Source organism: Gastrolobium bilobum, unplaced genomic scaffold (assembly GCF_033153095.1).
Source record: "Gastrolobium bilobum isolate Gb01-03AN ecotype WA unplaced genomic scaffold, APGP_CSIRO_Gbil_v1 utg31644, whole genome shotgun sequence".
Lineage (NCBI taxonomy): Eukaryota > Viridiplantae > Streptophyta > Magnoliopsida > Fabales > Fabaceae > Gastrolobium > Gastrolobium bilobum.
The window spans coordinates 71,117-92,890 of NW_026895288.1; the positions used below are offsets into that span (position 1 = coordinate 71,117).

The 21,774-nt window shown below is 34.6% G+C and overlaps 1 protein-coding gene across 1 annotated transcript; it reads right to left on the reverse strand.

The window, feature by feature from the left end:
- Nucleotides 1-2,789: 2,789 nt before the first annotated feature.
- Nucleotides 2,790-10,238, reverse strand: LOC133304407 (receptor-like protein EIX2). Its single transcript, XM_061504448.1, has 2 exons — nucleotides 8,102-10,238; nucleotides 2,790-5,152 (listed from the first exon to the last, which is right to left on the reverse strand). The coding sequence occupies exons 1-2, from the start codon at nucleotides 10,236-10,238 to the stop codon at nucleotides 2,790-2,792; spliced, it is 4,500 nt and encodes a 1,499-aa protein (XP_061360432.1).
- Nucleotides 10,239-21,774: the final 11,536 nt, after the last annotated feature.

A 21,774-nucleotide genomic window follows, 5' to 3' on the forward strand; every position in this document is an offset into this window, starting at 1 on the left:
AGCAAAATTCATCAGAATGCTTTGTTAATTGATTTCAAATGCTTATTATGAAATCCAACATTGATGCACGTTTACCGAAAAGCCATATCTTTCTCCAAATCAATATCAAATACCGATCTTTATCCATAAAAACTTGAAACGAGACACACGGTTATAAATTTCAATGGCTTTGTCCATGGACACAAAAACCGAGAAATATCAATGAAAGTATTTCAATGCTTTCTCCATTATCAGCGTCAAATGAAAATTAACCCATCATAATATATGTAAGAAAGCCTTACATTATTCAAAGGCTATTCCATGATATCGTGAGTTTTCAATAATAATCGTGAATTTTATTTTCAATGATCGTTATCGAGAAGTACCTTTAATATTTTATTTTCAAAACTCTAACTTTTCATGAATCAGAAATTCATTCATAATTATTTATGGAAAAAACATATATTCTTAAACACATGCTCTAATACCACATGTTAGTAATTTTATTAGTAAATCAATAATACATGTTCAACAATGCTCATTCAAGAACATGATACATGATCTTTAGAATTCATGGTTTTCACATAAGGGTGTACCTTTCTCTATTAGTGCGGAAGAACTTTGATGGTGGAATGTCTTTCTCAGAGTCTTGACCTTTTTCCCTACTTGTATCTTCTTTGACAGTGATTGGATACAACTATGATGGGCAGACAATGAAGGAGAATTTCTCTGAAGATACAGTTCTCAGAAAACTACCAAAAACTCTTATAATAACTGAATCTGTCACTAGTTATTTATTCATAAATAACTTCCCAACCCCCTTAAACCGTCAATTACCGTTATGTCCCTTTTATTAATTAAACCAACTGACACATAATATTACACATGAGACAAATAGTTTTACATTAAGTTTCCCCGGCTTCCATTAAGAAAGACTATCTAATTAATTTAACCCCTAAATGTTGAGTTACAGAACTTTAACTGGATCAAATTCAATAACTACATCGAATTCATAGTACATTCAAAGTACAATTACCCACATTATGGCTAAAAACAACATGCACATTAAAAACACTACTCAGTTCATCTTAAGATACATGCTTCCAAGCTAGGAACACATTTAAACAACCTTTATTATTGATATAACCGAAACAGAATAGCCACAAAATACACAAATACAATTCAAGCTTGCTTTTCTTGCTGTTTTCTGAGACTTTGATTTTCTGCTGCAATCTGAGTCCTGGATCTGGAAATTGATAAAACATTCATATGAAAAAAAATGAGTTTCTCAACTCAATAGATAATCAAAGAATATATATAAAAAAATTACCAAAGAATATATATATATATGAGTAGTTTCAGTTTAAGAAAAACAATAATATAATCTCGAGATTCTGAGTAATCTATAAAACCATCCATGCAATATTACATATAAAAAATTCTAACACAATAATGTTCAACTTAATTGCACATGCAACAAAGATTTATTAACTATTTATCTTGGAAAATTTTGCCACTTGAAACTCTACCCAGCTAATTCGGTTCGAGATCCAACCGATATAGGAGGTGACTTTTCTTAAATTTTCTATATCATTCTGCGGCCTGGTTGGGTAGAGAGATAAGGGAGTCACTCTCCCATGTTCTCCCACCCAACCTTAATTAATTTAATTAAATGTATTTTACTAAGTTCTATGAATCTTTAACTACATTAATTAAAGTATTCCAATGAGGTCTAAGTTAGTTTAAGGCAACTTAAAGAACAAACCATCTCAGTTTGCTTAAGAAAAGTCTTTGTCCTCATTCTACTAGCATGTGCTCAGAATTTTCCACCAGTTAGTTGTGACTTGTGATTAACTTTTCTTTACTTTTTATCGAGCAATACAAAATTTATTTCTCTTACTTAATTTGCCTTTAAAAGAAACTATTATTATTATTATTATTATCATTATTTTTCCCTATCATACTTGTTTGCTAATTTTTATATTAATTTCCCCTTATATTACATGCATATCAAACTTAAAAGCTTAGTACATCAATAAAAAATTTCATAGTAATTCTATAAAAAGAAAGGTTATACTTATAATCTATTTTCATTTACAATCTCTTACAATCATATTTTAACCGTTCATTTCCGTCAAGCAATGATTATTATTTTCGCAAATCAAAATCATTAATTAATTATTAATTAGCAATAAATAATAACCGTTGATTGATAGAAATCAACGGTTAAGATATGATTGTAAGGGATTGTAAACAAAAATAGGTTATAAGTATAACCTTCCTCTCCTATAAAATAGAATAATTTTGAAGATCAGATTGAGATGTTACAAGCAAGATCAATATTTTCTTATAATAATAATGAGTTCGCTTTTTCTGCAGTTACTGCAGATAAGTTATCTGCAGTAAGTCCAATACGACATCGTTTTGGGACGAAAATCATGGTATTTTTTATTTATTTCAGGGTTATAAAAATCTTTATATATAAATTTTTTAAGATTTCAATACCAAAATGACGTCGTTTTGGAAATAAATGCAGATAATTTATCTGCATAAAAATATTTTTCCCAATAATAATAATAATGAATAACGTATGTTTTATCTTTTTAAGAACAAAATTAGTAACAAAAACATGAGACTAAAGAATCAATATGATGTCATGCATGTATTTAAATTCACAAAATCTACATTTACTCAATATCTGATATAAACTAAAATCAAACAATTTAAAGGTTAAGTTGTTTAATAAAGTAATACCTATATAAAATATGCTTCCAATTTACCATAACTTGATGACATTCAGAGAAAGCGATTCATCTTTTCAACAATAAGGCATAAAGGTTATGAAGGGTTTGAAAATAAGCATGTCTCCATTTTCTGATGAAGAAAATGACACCACAGACACCCCAAAATGCAGAAGCAAATCCAACTCCCATGCCTAGTTCAAACGATGACCTAAAATCACCACTTTCTTCTTCTTCTTTTTCTTCCGTGGATTTTAAGCAGTTTTTTGGAAGAGGAGCCCCACAAAGTTGTGAATTGCCAATGTAACTAGATGCATTAAAACTCTGAAGCTGGGTGCCCGTAGGAATTTTTCCACTGAAATGATTGTAAGATAGATTCAAGAAACTCATGAATGATAAATTTGACATGCTTTGTGGAATTTCACCTGAAAGTAGGTTTCTTGAAAGGTCTAGTGATTCCAAACACCTCACATGTCCAATGTCACTTGGTATTTTTCCAATCAAATGATTATGTGACAAATTTAAAGACTGCAAAGTAATGAGTCTGAATAATTCTGAAGGGATTGATCCTGAGAGGTCATTACTTGAGAGGTCAACACTGTGCATAAACTTCAAAGCATGCCAATAGTTCAATTCTTGGCCTTTAACAAACAAGGGTAGATCCTCCAAGTTTGACCTTGCAGAAATTGGAGCCAAAAACCAATTACGAATGTAAGACATGAAAAGGGCTTCATCAACACTGTTTGAAACCATTGTTGTAATCTTATATAGGCATTTTGGTATTGGTCCTGAAAGTCTATTATTTGAAAGGTCAAGGACTAGAAGATTGGTAAGTTCACATATGTGTAATGGAATAGTGCCACTGAATTTATTTGATGGTAGCAAGAGTGCCATACTCAAGTTTGTAAACCAAATTGGTATATTTCCTGTGAACTGGTTGAAGCCTAAATCAAGGTACCACAAACTTTTGCAACTTTCAAGTGAAGTTGGTATATTGCCAAATAAACTATTGTTTCTAACTCTAAAGGTTTGAAGGTTGATCAATGAGCCAATAGAGCCAGGAATTTTACCAGTTAGATTATTGCTCCCCAAATTCACATGGAGCAAAGATTGCCATTTCATCCAACATTGATCAGGTAATTCTCCAGATAAAAGATTTTGAGACAAGTCCAAAACTGCCAAGTGTTGTTGTTGTTCCACTATCATGCTTTGACAGAAGAAAGAAAAAATAGGTCCAGAGAAGCTGTTGTTGGATATGTCAAAGAAGACGACTTTAGGAGATAAATGGGGTAACTTGCCACTGAAGTTATTCCATTTTAAATCAATTTGTGTGTTGTTAATCAATGCTGTGGATATGTCTCCATGGATTGAATTATTGGACAAAAAGAGATGGTCTATTTGTTTTACAAAGCTCCAGAAATACTCATCAACATTGAATGAAAGCCCTGAACTTGAAAGGTCTAGATAAAACAGAGATCTTTGTGAATAAATCCATGAAGGAAACTTAGGACCTAGCTTGCAATAGCTGAAACTAATCTTTTCAAGCTGGAAAGGGGGATTCCATTGGGATCCCAAATCAAAAACAAAATTAGATGAGTCAAGGCTCAAAGACCTCAAGTTTGAAAGTTTTGTGAAACTTTGTTCACTAAGGATGCCTGAAAAGGAATTAAACCCCATGGATAAAACCTCCAACTTTGATAGTTTCCCAATATCTCTTGGAAGACTACCATTCAAGTGATTGAAGCTAACATTTAAAGATCTCAATGATGATAGATTTCCAAAGGTTGAAGGAATGGGACCAGAAAATGAGTTGTTAGAAAGATCAAGTTCCTCTAAATTTTTGTATTGACCAATCCATTCAGGAATTAGTCCTTTTAGACCATTGTTTCTCAAAATTAAGGAGCTCAAATTTGAAGGGAAAGGGAGCATAGTCATATGTTGAAGCCAAAGAGTTTCATCTTTGAGAAATATACCACTAAGGTTCATATATTTCAAAGATGAAAGACTTGAAACCCATCTAAGACTCTCCATGTGGAGGTTATAATTCATTGATAAGTCCAAATATATAAGATTGGAGATATTTGAAGACTCATTTGGAAAATGAATAATAGCCTTAAAGTCATTAGAGCTCAAGTCCAAGAAGGTGAGGAATTCAAGTTTGAAGACAGAAAAGCTTATTTCACCCTCTAAACATTGAACATCACCAAATGGACAATGGAGGTCTAGCTTTGAGACTCTACCTGTGATGTTGTCACACTGAACACCGATCCATTTGCAGCAATCTTCTTCAGTGGACCAAGAGGAGAGTCTCTTCAAGGGATCTTTAATGCTTTGCTTAAATACTGAAAGTTCATGTTGGTCTTTTCCATTGCAAAAACTATGTCCCATGCGTAAATTGAGAGTGGTTGCATATAGAAACCACAACAAAATAGCTGCCATTTGTGAAGCAGAGGAAAACATGATCACTCACAAGTATTGAAATCTAAGTGTTTGCTTGCAGGTACTCTTGTGTTCAATCCTAAAGTAACATGAACAATATTAATAGTCTGAGCCACTGGCGAACTCACCTATGTGTCAGTTTGTGCAAGTGCAGACATAAACTTACACGCACAGAGATATATCCCTTTACTTTATATCCCTTACTTCATACAAATATACTGAAATTGGGTAGGTAGCGCGGCACGAGGAAGCAACCAGGTTTTGTCCGTATTCAGGTGACACATTGGACCATATTGTAAGTCATTAGCTTGTGCTATTTGACTCTCTCATTGGTATCTGACTATTAAATTAACAACAGAGGCTAGTCTTTTTGCACCGTCCTCCACCCTGGTTTTTCATTACGAGTGGATCCAGTGGAGACAAACTCTTTTTTGAATAATTAGTTAAGTCTCTTCTCTAGCCTATTTATATCGGGGGGTTAAATCCCATGAGCCATCATACTCGCGTTGCAAGAAGGCAGCCCATTTCTGAATAGGTGATATACCCTAGTATCTTGTTCCCTTGTTTCTTCCGGCTTTTCTTTGGTTTTGTAATGGCCCAACAAGATACACACAATCATAACTTTGATTTATTGTTTGTTTAGTATTTTATAATCATATATTCGTTATTTTAGATTTATCACCCCAATCTTATTATATATTTTTACATGAATTAGTTACTGAGTTAATTTCTGATTCTACTCTTTTGGTTTGATCGTGAGAATCTATTTGGTTATCATATGTGCGCCTGACACATATAATAAAGTTCTGTATAGTCAAAGTTTATATTTTAATTTGTATAGAACATTTATAGGTTTAAATTATGAAAAAAAAAACAAATATTATGTTGTAGGAAAAAATTTTAGGTCATGTTATAGAGATAATCAATCGTGGGATTCACTATTTTTAAAATAAAAGAAAAGTAAAAAAATTGATGGGTCCACTTTTGTGTTTGCGTAGAAAAATTGCTTGTCAAAAGGAAGAGAAAAACATTACCCATTAAATTCTAGAGTTACTCCATTATTTCTACAAGAAAGTTAGATATAACTTGATAACTCTAAATATACTTTGTTGAAAATTAAGTTTGTGAGGCTAACTTGTAAGAAAGATTAAATTTAGTATACGCATGGATTCACAATTGGATCACGACATCACCCACACCCTTAACAAAATCCAACACGCCATGAAGAAAAGGTCCCTCCACTTAAACGCAAGAGTTTTTCTACTCCAATATATCAAACCGCGTAATTCTCATGTCAGCCATTCTCACCATGGATTCTCCTTCCATCCGTAGATGAAGGTTCCAAGATCCCACATAATCAAGGAACTGACTCATATAGTTACAGTTCTATTACTTATTTGTTTAGCCAATTCTTCACGTTTGCAAGTTGGGTGACTATTAGATTTCCCATGATTCCGTTCAGTAAGACAACATAATTTAACCCATAAATGTTGACTTACAGAACATTAAGTTAGAAATATATAGGGATCAAATTCAATAATTAACTACATATAATTCAGAGTACGTTACATGTACTATTACCCATATTATGGCTAAAAACAACATGCAGATTAAAAACACTACTCAGTTCATCTTTAAGATACATGCTTCCAAGCTACAGACACATTTATACAACCTTTATTATTGATATAACCGAAACAAAATAGCCACAAAAAACATATAAATATTTAGAATTCAAGCTTGCTTTTCTTGCTGTTTTCTGAGACTTGGATTTTCTGCTGAAATCTAAGTCCTGGATCTGGAAATTGATAAAACATTCATATGAAAAAAAAATGAGTTTGTCAACTCAATAGATAATCAAAGAATATATATATATATGAGTAGTTTCAGTTAAGAAAAACAATAATATAATCTCGAGATTCTGAGTAATCTATAAAACCATCCATGCAATATTACATATAACAAATTCTAACACAATAATGTTCAACTTAAATTGCACATGCAACAAAGATTTATTAACTATTTATCTTAGAAAATTTTGCCACTTGACACTCTACCCTACTAATTCGATTCGAATTCGATCCAATTCATATAGGAGGTGACTTTCCCTAACTTATCTTCTGCATCATGTTGTGGCTTGGTGGAAAGTCATGGATAGAGGAGATAATTTCCCAGCGCCAACCTTACTCATTTAATTAATTAAATTAAATTATTTTTTTTTAAGCTCTATTAATCTTTCTACATTAATTAAAGTCTTATAAGGTCTAAGCTAGCTAGTTTAAGGCAACTTACAGAACTAACAATGAAATAAAATAACAATATAATGCAACTATGTTAAACTTAAAAACTTAGTACATCAATAAAAAATTTCTCATATTAATTCTATAGAATAGAATAATTTTGAAGATCATGTTGGGATGTTACAAGCAAGATCAATATTTTCTTATAGTAATAATAGTTAATGAAGTCTATTTTATCTTTTTAAGAACTAAATTAGTAACAAAAATATGAGACTAAAGAATCAATATGATGTAATGCATGCATATAAATTTCCAAAATCTACATTTACTCAATATATAGCATAAACTAAAAAAAAGAATTTAAGGATAAGTTGTTTAATAGATTAATACCTGTGCAAAATATGCCTTTCAATTACCATAACTAGATGCACATTCAGAGAAAGTGATTCATCTTTTCAACAATAATGGAATAAAGGTTATGGAGGGTATGAAAATAAGCATGCCTCCATCTTCTGATGAAGAAAAGGGCACAACAAACACCCCAAAATGCAGAAGCAAATCCAACTCCCATGCCTATTTCAAACCATGATCTAAAATCACCACTTTCTTCTTCTTCTTCGTCTTCTTGTTCTTCTTCTTGTTCTTCTTCCATGGATTTTAAGCAGTTTTTTGGAAGAGGAGCCCCACAAAGTTGTGAATTGCCAATGTAACTAGATGCATCAAAACTCTGAAGCTGGGTGCCCAGTGGAATTTTTCCATTGAAATCATTGTAAGATAGATTCAAGAAACTCATGAATGATAAATTTGACATGCTTAGTGGAATTTCACCTGAAAGTAGGTTTCTTGAAAGGTCTAGAGATTCCAAAAACCTCATATGTCCAATGTCACTTGATATTTTTCCAATCAAATGATTATATGACAAATTTAAAGACTGCAAAGCAATGAGTCTGAATAATTCAGAAGGGATTGATCCTGAAAGGTCATTACTTGAGAGGTCAACACTGTGCATAAACTTCAAAGCATGCCAATAGTTCAATTCTTGGCCTTTAACAAACAAGGGTAGATCCTCCAAATTTGATCTTACAGAAATTGGAGCCAAAAACCAATTATGAAAGTAAGACATGAAAAGGGCTTCATCAACACTGTTTGAAACCATTGTTGTAATCTTATATAAGCACTTTGGTATTGGTCCCGAAAGTCTATTATTTGAAAGGTCAAGGACTAGAAGATTGGAAAGTTCACATATATGTAATGGAATAGTGCCACTGAATTTATTTGATGGTAACAAGAGTGCCATACTCAAGTTTGTAAACCAATGTGGTATATTTCCTGTGAACTTGTTTAAGCCTAAATCAAGGTACCACAAACTTTTGCAACTTTTAAGTGAAGTTGGTATATTTCCAAATAAACTATTGTTTCTAACTCTAAAGGTTTGAAGTTTGATCAATGAGCCCACAGAATCAGGAATTTTACCAGTTAGATTATTGCTCCCCAAGTTCACATGGAGCAAAGATTGCCATTTCATCCAACATTCAGGTAATTCTCCAGATAAAAGATTGTGTGACATGTCCAAAACGTCCAAGAGTTGTTGTTGTTCCACTATCATGCTTTGACAGAAGAAAGAAAAAACAGGTCCTGAGAAGCTGTTGTTGGATATGTCAAAGAAGATGACTTTAGGAGATAAATGGGGTAACTTGCCACTGAAGTTATTCCATTTTAAATCAATTTGTGTGTTGTTAATCAATGCTGTGGATATGTCTCCATGGATTGAATTATTGGACAAAAAGAGATGGTCTATTTGTTTTAGAAAGCTCCAGAAATACTCATCAACATTGAATGAAAGCCCTGAACTTGAAAGGTCTAGATAAAACAGAGATCTTTGTGAATAAATCCATGAAGGAAACTTAGGACCTAGCTTGCAATAGCTGAAACTAATCTTTTCAAGCTGGAAAGGGGGTTTCCATTGGGACCCCAAATCAAAAACAAAATCAGATGAGTCAAGGCTCAAAGACTTCAAGTTTGAAAGTTTTGTGAAACTTTGTTCACTAAGGATGCCTGAAAAGGAATTAAACCCCATGGATAAAACCTCCAACTTTGATAGTTTCCCAATATCTCTTGGAAGGCTACCATTCAAGTGATTGATGCTAACATCTAAAGATCTCAATGATGACAGATTTCCAAAGGCTGAAGGAATGGGACCAGAAAATGAGTTGTTAGAAAGATCAAGCTCCTCTAAATGTTTGTATTGACCAATCCATTCAGGAATCAGTCCTTTTAGACCATTGTTTCTCAAAATTAAGGAGCTCAAATTTGAAGGGAAAGGGAGCATAGTCATATGTTGAAGCCAAAGAGTTTCATCTTTGAGAAAAACACCACTAAGGTTCATATATTTCAAAGATGAAAGACTTGAAACCCATCTAAGACTCTCCATGTGGAGGTTATAATTCATTGATAAGCCCAAATATATAAGATTGGATATATTTGAAGACCCATTTGGAAAATGAATAATAGCCTTAAAGTTATTAGAGCTCAAGTCCAAGAAGTTAAGGAATTCAAGTTTGAAGACAGAAAAGTTTATTTCACCCTCTAAACATTGAACATCACCAAGTGGACAATGGAGGTCTAGCTTTGAGACTCTACCTGTGATGTTGTCACACTGAACCCCAATCCATTTGCAGCAATCTTCTTCAGTGGACCAAGAGGAGAGTCTCTTCAAGGGATCATTAATGCTTTGCTTAAATATTGAAAGTTCATGTTGGTCTTTTCCATTGCAAAAACTTTGTCCCATGCGTAAATTGAGAGTGGTTGCATATAGAAACCACAACAAAATAGCTGCCATTTGTGAAGTAGAGGAAAACATGATCACTCACAAGTATTGAAATCTAAGTGTTTGCTTGTAGGTACTCTTGTGTTCAAACCTAAAGTAACATGAACAATATATAGTCTGATCACTCACAAGTTGAGGTGTGTCCAAACACTATAAATTTTTCCCTTGTGTAAACGACAAGTTCCACAAGAGTCCAAGACGATGATCTTTTTCATAGAGCAAGAAAATTGCTACTTCTCAACTTAAAGTGATTAATTATGTGGTTTCACACAGGAGTTATGCTTGGCATCTCAAAAGATTTGAAAGCTCGGCGAAACCTGACTTTTGTTAACTGCATTATAAGATTTCTTTTTAATTTCAATAAATTAAAAAAAAAAAAAAAAAAAAACTTAAAAGTGTAGTGACAAAAATGACAGCTACCCGGGCAAATGGGCAACATATATAAAAGCCAGGAGGAGTAACATCTTCCTTCACATAAAATCCATGACTATGTACTCCTCATTTGTCAGAATCAGGAAGTCATAATCACTTATAATGACAAGCGTAGACAGCTTTACAGTTAAATTTGTGACGATATGGAGAAAATATTGGGACATCAACCGTATTGCCCTATTTAACCAAAAAGTGTATCTGAATACCGCAGATTCTAAATATTTTTTTAAATTGTTAGGACACTGAAGTCGCTGAATGATGTAGCGACTATGAAAAGGACACATGATGCATTTTCGAGAGACGCTACATCACTCAGCTACTTCAGTGTTGTGATAGTTTATAAGAATATAAACGGATCAGTGGCATTGAGGTATATTTTTTGATTAAAGAGGGTATGGTATAGTTTTATTGCAGATGGCCCAAAGTAGCTTAATACTGGGTTTGCTTTTTGTAACACCCCGTTCTAGAACCGGTTTGTTAACATCGCATTATGATATTAAGCGCAGTTACAATCACATGGGTTCAATTAAAATTCGGATAAATTTTCATTTTAAAACGTACCGAACTTATAATACCCAATTTCGTGATCATAACCGTATTACCTTGCGGAAACAGATAAATTAAGCTTAACATCATGTTCATTTTCCATTTTTAAACCATTAATTTACTTCTTGTTTAGTTCAATACTTCTACTATATTGTAGGTTTCTTCATTAGCTACCCGTGGCTTCAAACCGTGCTCAAATCGGAGCACTGTAGTCCAAGTTAGGACAATTTGAAGCAACACAAGAGAGTGTTGGTCACAGGCCCAGCGCGCTTCAGCGCGCTACCGGGCGCTCAAGCGCGCGCTATCGGGCGCTAAAGCCTCCATCTGGGCGCTTAAGCGCACGGAGGCAGTAAGCATTAGCATTTCCAGTGTGGATGGGCGCTTAAGCGCGCAACAGGGCGCTCAGGCGCGCTAGCCTGGGCGCTCAAGCTCCCACTGGGACGTTTTAGCGCGCAGAGACAGAAGCATTTCCTCCTACAGTGGCTAAGGGCGCTTAAGCGCGGGCCAGGGCGCTCCAGCGCGCAATCCTGGGCGCTTAAGCCCCCACTTGGGCGCTCCAGCGCGAGGAGGCAGAATGCATTGGCACTCGCAAGGGCAGCAGGGCGCTTGAGCGCGCTCCTGGGCGCTTAAGCGCGCTGCCAGGGAATTCTAATTCCCACATTTCTCAAGTCCAAGCCTAGGGGAAAATGCATCCCCATTACATACCCCAATTGTTCATGCCCCAAAACTAAATCCTAGCCTCATCCAACCTCTCCTCATGAGATTTAGCTAGAATTTGGGCAGCATGACCTTTGTTTTCTCATCGTTTACCAGTTTAAACAAAGGGGTACCTAATTGATTTTCAGCCCAACCAATTCAACAACTCAATACATAACAAGCATGCATATATTGAATTTCAAGTAGGCATCATTTACATTACATATCCTTTACAAATCATAGAACTTAGCTTACAAAACACTATGATCATTCCCTTGGCTCCCATCAACAATAGGTGTAACCAAAGGCATGAGCATAGGCTAAGTTCATCCAATGAATCAAGACATACATATGACCATGGGCTTTCAAAATAAAATCCTATACATGTCAACTACAAAAGGCATGCATAAACTCAAAAGGAATGCTACATCTCATGCATAATCCAGATATGGCCACTTGCCACCAGAGGCTCCTGCAGCATCCTTACCTGAAAGGGGGTCCCCACAACACGGGGTGAGATATACGAATATATCCAGTAAACCAGGGGTCCTTGGAGCATCTCTCCACCCCACAGTTCCATATCAGTGTAATAGCAATAACAATAATAATGCAGTAAATACATATCTATGCAAAGTGCAATACATCTCCAGGAGAAATCCCTCGAGCTCTCAAGCTGTCCTAAGGAAACTCAGATGCAAATAGTCCTACTGGCCAGCTAACTACCAAGTATGATTTACGCATCGTCATGCCACATACCAACATAGGGAAACACCATCCTATGCCACACCAAATGCATACACATACGTATAACAAAGCATTACACTATTTTATTGCATTTATATACACAATCACAACCTCCACCCTTTCAGGGCTTGGTAGAACAGTCAAGGGAATTACACCCAAGGTCCGAAGGCTTACCTCAATGCTTCAGTCGACCTTTGTTCTTCACCAACAGTTTCAGCAATCAACTTTTACAAACATACACCTACACATGGTGTAATGCAATCAACACATTGCATCCAAGAGTATTTCACAATCAACCATCAATTACTCAATTCAAAGCACAACCCAAGTATGAGCTTACCAATTCCAATGAGCTATTCAAGCTCCATAGCTTGCTCCAATGGTTGATCACTCACGGTTGGTCCAAATGTCTCAATCCTAGACATCACAAGGATCCAATCAATCATTCAACTCACTAATTGTTCAACATGCTAGAATACTAACCAATCCAAGCATGAATTTTCCAATATCATGAACAATTATCAAATGATTATCTAGGCTCATTTCCACCGATTAAATGACATTCCTAGCATTTTCCATAACATGCTCTAAGCTCCATTCTTCCTAGAACATAGCTAATTCAACTACGTTTCATAAAAATCCCAATTTACTATTCACAAACCCTAACCCATGCAAATTTCAAGGAATCATGAGGTTCAAGGGCTTAAATCTTACCACCAATGGTTGCACAACAATGATGGAAGTGTTCCTCAAGCTCCCATGGAGGTAGAAGCCACCAAAACTCCAAAACCTCTCCAATGGCCGAATTTTTGAGAGGTAATATCTCTCTCCACAATGCTCCCCACTCAAAACAAAGCTAGGATTATGAAAGAGGGCGAGATTCTAAGCGATTTAGGCTTTTGAATCATCCAAAACCATCAAGGTTTGATCTCTCTCTCTCTTCCTCCCTTTTCTCCTTCCCTCTCTTCTCCCTCTCTTCTCTTCTCCTTTCTGGTTTCTGGCTCGACGAAGTGGGTGGGAAATGGGGGGTCATTTGGTGACTTAAGTCACTTAACATAGGTTAAGTGGCTCTAAGCGGGTACTGGTTCGTCTATCTATTTAACTCCAATAATTACCAAACTTTACCCAAAAGTCTGGAATATTATTCTAGGAATATTACTATTTTTATTTTTATATTTTGGGTACTTTTGACAGTACCCATTTATACCCCTTAATTTTCACTGAGTACACTTTTTAATTCCAAAGTGACTCAGATTCATTTCATTAAGCCTCATACTTAATTTCATTCACTAAAACATGTTTAATTAATTAATTACACTTGATTTCCTAATTAATTAATATGGGCTATTATACTTTTATTTGAACTAGGTGTAGTTTTAGCTTTAAAACTTAAATTGATTTCGTTATCTTGTCTGGTTTTTTAGGTTTGTGTAAAGAACCAATTCAACCCAACAGCTTAAACTTTTAAATTGAATATATCTCAACACGCCCCCTCACATGAGAGTCCACTGAGCTTGAAGAGTGGTCAATGCACAGGCCCACCTACCTGTGCGAAGAAAGAAATTCCACTAGAAAGAAAGTGGGTGACAGTGAGGATTGAACCCGGTACACTGAGACTCTGATACCATGTAAAGAACCAATTCAACCCAAAAGCTTAAGCTGTTGGGTGAAACTATATTAATGATTTTATACATCGGCGAACCCAGGTAGGGTCAAATGTCAGCAAGTGCGGACATAAAGATTGTGATTTTAGTTTTTTTTTTCTTTGTTGCAGGTTATTATTTGTCTCTTGGTTCAATATTTATATTATGAGTAAATACCTTTTAAGTCCTTAACAAAAAACACGGTCCTCACTTTAGTCCCTTATAAGAAAAATTAGTCTTGAGGTTCCTAAGAAATTCAAAGTGGATCAATTTAACTAAAATCGTGGTCCCTCACAAATTCAAAAAAGACCCACATTAGTCACTTAAAAGACTAAAATATGTCCACTTTGAATTTTATAGAGACCAGGTCACTAATTTTTTTTTTGTAAAGAACTAAAGTGGGGACCAAATTTTTTTGTTAGTTCATTAGCGAATTCATAACCTTGTACATAAAGTATTAATCTAAACTGTTTTTACAAAAAGAAATTTCAGAGGTGCTGCCCTTGAACCCTTTCCACTAAATGTGCGGAGATAAAGAATTTTCCATGGTCCGCCACTGGTTTTATATATCGAGATTTTGATTAATTCTTAGAATTAGACTTGATGTCTCAGTGTCATTCTCTAAAGTAACATTTATTTTTAGGTTGAATGTATCTCTTTTCCTTGTATAATGAATGAGGAGAACCAAGGCATGTCCATTAGATTATGTCTGGATCTTGAATCTGATTGAAGACCCTTTGTGCTTGTTCTGTTTATTCAACATTCTTTTTCTATCAACATCTTCGTAGGTCCCCAAGGGAACACACAAAACAGAAGTAGCAGGCACTGTGGGGCAGAAGTTGAAGGTATTGATCTGTTAGGCATCTCTCCTTCAAGCATCTAAATCTTGAACTTGCTAGTGACAGTCCCAACTACACCATGAGTGCTCTCAAGAGCCACAACCCTAATCCTTCCTTGGTGATTTTGCTTGCTGATTTTTGCCTTTCTTTCTGATTTGCAAATCTTGAACTTTTTCTAGTTGCTGATTTGGGGACATGAAATAGAGAATATATGTCTCTCAAGTTTACTTTTGAATTTACTTATGCTTGGTGTGACTGGTTTACAGATATTTATCAAAAAAGATTTCACTACAGAATGGTACAAGGGTTATTCATATTGCCCAATTCATGGAGATATATTGGATTATGGAAGTTGGTCAATCATTTGCAAACTCAGTTGGGACTACTTTAATTGCAATGGTGCATAAACAATGTTACTGAAGTGTGTTTCAGTTTGCTTCTGCATAAAGTATTGGGAACCAAATGGTCATAAACTTTAATTGCAGTTTTCTTCTGCACAAGTATTGGAACTAGATGGTCATCAAACAAAATTGGCTTTCTGTATAGCTAGTCTATGTAGCAGTAAGTATTGTAATTCTTAGTATGAGTTAGAGAGTAGTAGGAATGTGTATCTTCTTCTATAGCATTATGTATAGTTTCTCATGTTTCAAAAGTTATATATCTTCTTGTGTATTGAATTGGAATATTTGTTTATGAATAAATCATCAATAAAATTATCAATTTCCTGTCGTGAACTTATCAACGTCTCCAATAATTATTATGTTGTCTCTTAATATCCAACTGGGTTTATTTTATTTTGAAAAAACATAACATGAAGTGGAAAAGTGAAGTAAAGCTCTTTTGGCCGATAAAAAACAAAAGTAAAATGTTACTAATTGATAAGTGTTCAAGACATTGTGTTTTTATTGTTAAAAAGAGTTCAAATAATAATTAAAATAATTAAAAATATAGTGTTAAATAATAAAATAGTAAAAGAGAGTAAATTGCCAACAAATAGATAAGATTATAATATTTGTTGTTGTTTCAGGTTGTTTCGGACTAGAATAACAAATTACCAACTTGATAAGGATGAGAAAACAGTTGACATCGCCTTAGTATCAAGAAAATACGAAATTAAATAAATATATAAAAAAAGTGTTAACACTCGCTCCACTTCTCGCTGAAGCGAGCAAGTGAGCGAGCAAAACAATAAAGCTCGCTACACTCCTCGCTTAAGCGAGTGAGTAAGTGAAAAAGAAAAAAAATGCTCGCTGAAGCGAGCTCCTCAGCGAGCTGGTCCAAACTTAGAAGTCCACATTTTCTCTTTAAATACAACGCGAGCAAAGCTGTGAAGGAGATTTTTTTTCTGGAACGCGGAGAAAGAAGGAATTCAGAGACGAAGACGAAGGAAAGCACGAGTAACACTGGAGCGGTGCAGAGGAGAAGGAAGAAATCAAATCTGCATCACTGATATTCACCATTAGTCAAGTTTTACCATGAACCCTATTTCTTTTCCAGTATCTTTTAATTCTTTTTTATAATTATGCATAGCTAAATTCCTTTTAGTAGTTAGGATGAGACAGAACCAATGGGTTCTTAATTGATGTATGCATTTCTTATGATTTACATTCTTGATTTTAAATTATGCAATCAATCTATTTTCCATGATTAGTTTTATTTATGACTTGATCACTCGTAGATAAACATATGAGTCGTGCATGACAATAGGAATGTTGGTGTATGATTCTATTAGTAAAGTGCACTCACTCTAACGACGTACCTTTTGCATGATGGGTCAGCGAGAAAATGGGAACAACGACTTAAGCCATTAGGTGTAGCGCCTTTCAGAGGTGGAATCTTCTAGTTCATCCTATTTGACCCGAAACCAATCGATCTAGCCATGAGCAGGTTGAAGAGAGCTCTAACAGGCCTTGGAGGACCGAACCCATGGTTGATTGCTGGAATTTGTATGATCTAGGGATAGACTTGTAAATTCTATAACTGTGAGTTCTTGCGTTAATGCTTATTTTATGAAAAAATACTAAGGGATTAGGCTTTTGATTAGAGTAAAGGATTGGATTACTGAGGGATTGTGATTTAATCGATCATAGAAAGAACTGTTAATAATTTGATCTTGAATGTAATCGTAAGAATAAGTAGACTCATTAAGAAACCATTAGGGAAGTTAAATCCTAGCTACGCCTTTTTATTAAAAACTCAAAACCAATTTCTAGATTTATTAATTCTGAATTTATTTTCTAAAATATTAAAAACTAAAAATAAGTTTACAAATTCTGTTTTTAATTTAATTACAATATTCTCAAGAAATTCTTTTATGATCGATCCAACTTTAGTTAAATAGATAAATTATTGCTTGGTCATCAGTTCTCGTGGGATCAACAACTTTTCTTATCACTTTATTACTTGTACGACCGGTGCACTTGCCGAGTTCGTCAACACTAATAAGTACCAAAAGGAAGAGTTTTGGAACCATGGCACTAATAATTGTGAAAGCAAAAATAGAACCCAAAAGCTAGCCAACCTACAACCGAAAACAATAATCAAATCTTATTTATCAAAGAGGCAGCAAGTTCTTTATTGCTTCCATTTTATTTTCATTATTCAAAAAGGTAATATTTTACTCATCGGTTAGCTTGTTACTTTCAGTAATTTAAATAGCAGCACTAGACTTGTTGGCTAGCCCTTCCTCTCTCTTTTTATACAACATTCCCTTTCATTCAAAAAGGTAATATGCCTAGTAGAGGCATTGGATTAGACTAGGATGCCCCGAAAGAGAAAGGAGAAAAATAGCGGAACAATGATCAAAATGCCACTGTTCACCAACTTTTTTACCCAAATGCCACGCGAACAGTGTTATTTTCCGATATGCCATGCGGGAAAGTTTGCTACTATGCCCATCGAACTAGGTGATAATTACTATCCCTTTGCTCTGACAAAAGCAAAACACATGGCAGTGTCATAGAAGTTTGCTAGAGGTGGTAGCGAACTAAGTAAAAATAGTCTGACACACATAAGTTCGCTACACTAAGTAGTGAACTATGTGTGTTTAATCATAAATGAAAGTCCCCTGGTTTGGTTATTTATAAGGCCTAATCGCTTTCCAAAACAAAGGTAAACGACTAACTAAGTAAAGCACTAGCTACGGTCAGCCTTAGACAAGCCTTGGTAGGTTTTTTATAGGCACTAAGTAGCGAACTTATGTGTATCTGACATATATTTCAATAGTTATTTTTACTTAGTTTGCTATTACCCCCAACGAACTTCTATGATATTGTCACGTGTTTTGTTTTTGCCAGAGCGGAGGGATATTAATTGTCACCTAGTTTGCTACACCCAGTAGCGAACTAGATGGCAACTAGTAACACGTCATATCAGCAAATCGAGTTCGCTGCCTGCTGTAGCGAACTCTAACACGTGGCATTTTGACAAATATTATTGTTCGCGTGACATACTGGTAAAAAAGTGACCAATGTGTGGTACATTGGTCACTGTTCCAAAAATAGCTAATGAGACAGATGTTATTTCAATGTTTGAAAGTCGAAATTAAAAAGGAATTTGATGAACTTGTTGGGGATGGCGAAAGATGCAGATGTTGAAGGGAGGTAGAGTGGCTGAGATGGAGGAGCTCAACGTGATAATGACAGCTGTTGTGGAAAAGTGAGAGATTAAGGGGAAGGGAGGAGATCGTCGTTCAAGTTGGAGCATCAAAGAAAAAAAATGTTAAAATCAAATTTTGGAAGAAGATTCAAGTCATGTGATCACTAACTCTGAACGCATCGTGGCTGTTAGATCAAAACAGGATAAATGGCTGCGATTGAGTGTAATTTTTTTATTTTTATATTCGTGGAAGAAGGTCATATATATATATATATGTGTCTGTGTGTGTGTGTGGGATAAGATCAACTTACACCGGTGTAAGAATAATAAATCTTACACCAAATCTTAACCATTGATTTCCGTGCATCCAATGGTTGAGATTTATTGGGAATTAAAAATTAATTAATGAGTGAGACCTAATAAATCTTAACCGTTAGATGTAGAAAATCAATGGTTAAGATTTGGTGTAAGATTTATTATTCTTACACCGGTGTAAGATGACTATATATATCAGTGTTTTAAAACCCGGGTCGGACCGGCCGGGTCGACCCGGGACTCGGTGACCCGGTGGGTTCCCCGGTCCGAGCGGGTAGTTAGACCGGTTATGCAGTCAGCCCGGATTGGACCGGTTGACCCGGCCGAAACCCGGCGACCCGGTTGACTCGGGTTAAATCGGTTTTTCCTTTTCTTTTTTTTTTGTTAATTTTTTTTTTGTTGATAAGAACTCTTGAATTAAATCATATTCATATTTTATGATGAATATGATTAAAAGTAAGGTGAAAATAATAAGGTATTTTAGATTAGTGTAGTTCGTTTATGTAATTTAGTTGCATCTTATAATGATCTCATGAAGTTAAGTGGTGATAAACACTGATGGTCTCATGATCTCATCTCAACGGTCTAGAGCTAGAAACTTAGAAGTATATAATATTTGCTATCATTGAAAATCAATTTATTTTTTGAAGCTCATAGATAGTTTTCTTATGTGAATTTTTATTAATATAAGTAATATTTTTATATTTTTAATATGTGAACAGTAAAACCGGTTCAACCCGGTTGAACCAGTGACCCAGTACCTCGACCGGTTCGATGACCGGTCCGAGTTTTAAAACATTGATATATATATATATATATATATATGGATCAGGATCATCTTACACCGGTGTAAGACTAATAAGTCTTACACCATATCTCAACAATTGATTTTCGTGCATCCAACAGTTATTTTAGGAAGTCATACAAATTAAGTAATATTAATTAATCATTAATTACACTACAAATACCAACTGATGATTTTCGTCCATCAACGGTTGAGATGTGGAGTAAGACTTGTTAGTCTTACACTGGTGTGAAAAGAACCTGCCCATATTTATATATATATATATATATATAGGGCTTTACATTTTTGCAGCTGTTGTACGTGCAGCAGTCAAATACTTGTCATATATATACGTGAAAACATTAAATGTGGGGAATCATAACCATACAAAAGATGTAAGCATTAAATGTGAAAAATCATAACCATACATCTGTCATTGCTGTACGTAAAGCGGCTGCGGAAATGATTTTACCATATATATATATATGTATATATATATATATGGGGTTCACATTTCTGCAGCTGCTGTACGTGCAACAGTCAAACACTTGTCATATATATACGTGAAAGCATTAAATGTAAGAAATCATAATCATACAAAAGATGAAAGCATTAAATGAGGAGAATCATAACCATACACATGTCGTTGTTGTCCGTAAAGTGGCTACATAAATAATTTTACCTATATATATATATATATATATATATATATGGATATATTTATCTCATGTTATATGAGATAATTACCTCATGCAACAGACAAAATAGTGTGATCCACTATTTAAAAAAAATAATAGACTTCACTATTTTATCTCTATTACATGAAATAATTATCTCATGCAACATGAGATAATTATTTTCCATTTATATACAGCTCAGCTTTCTGCAAAGACAAAGATCATGATGGCCCCAGATTTAAAAAAAAAAACTCAAAATTCGAATGAAGACTGGCATAAGGTTAAATTTTTCCTGGGAAAGTATAAAATTATATATATATATAGGAAAAATATTTTTTCATATTGCTATGAGAATTCAATTCTCATGACCCTTCGAGATTTGCGTGCAAAGTTTTTCTTTTTATTCTTTTTTTAATAAATGTGGGGTCCACCACTAGTTAAGTCATAACATGAGAATTCAATTTTCGTGCAATATGAGAAAATCAAACCTCATATATATATATATATATATATATATATATATATATATATATATATATATATTGTTAAATATCAAGAACAAAGAGATTTATAAGTAACCCGTGTGTTTCAACTACACAACGGAGAGTCTATTATATAACTTAAAAGAAAAAAATACAAAGAGATATACATGATGTGGAACTTCTAAACTAATATTCTAAACTATCATTTACAACATTCCCCCCTCAAGCTGGAGTATAGATCATATGCACCAAGCTTGTTACATAAGTGATCTATCCTAGGCCCTCTCGAAGACTTAGTGAAAACATCAGCTAATTGATCAGTTGAGTTAACAAAACTAGTGACTATATCTCCAGATAGGACTTTTTCCCTAACAAAATGACAGTCTATCTCAATGTGCTTGGTCCTTTCATGAAACATTGGATTGGAAGCAATATGTAAAGCAGCTTGATTATCGTAAATGAGAGATGTTGTGCTAATGCCTCCAAATTTGAGTTCCTTCAATAGTTGTTTTAACCAAATAAGTTCACAGGTGATTGTGGCCATGGAGCGTATTCTGCTTCAGCACTTGATCTAGCAACTACACTTTGGTTCTTGCTTTTCCAAGAAACCAAATTACCTCCAAGGAATACACAATACCCAGATGTGGATCTTCTATCACTGGGGGAACCTGTCCAATCAACATTTGAGTATCCCTCAACTCTGTTATGACCTTTGTTTTTATAGAGAAGACCTTTACCTAGAGCATTCTTAATGTACTTGAGGATGCGGATCATTGCATTTCAATGATCTTCA

What these genes read in the sequence shown, in the direction of transcription:
- LOC133304407 (XM_061504448.1), bottom strand. Translation starts at nt 10,238, where the DNA reads ATGGCAGCTATTTTGTTGTGGTTTCTATATGCAACCACTCTCAATTTA. An exon ending in TGATGCATCTAGTTACATTG is followed by an intron (nt 5,153 to 8,101) that starts GCAATTCACAAC and finishes CACAAATGGCAG; the next exon opens with CTATTTTGTTGTGGTTTCTA.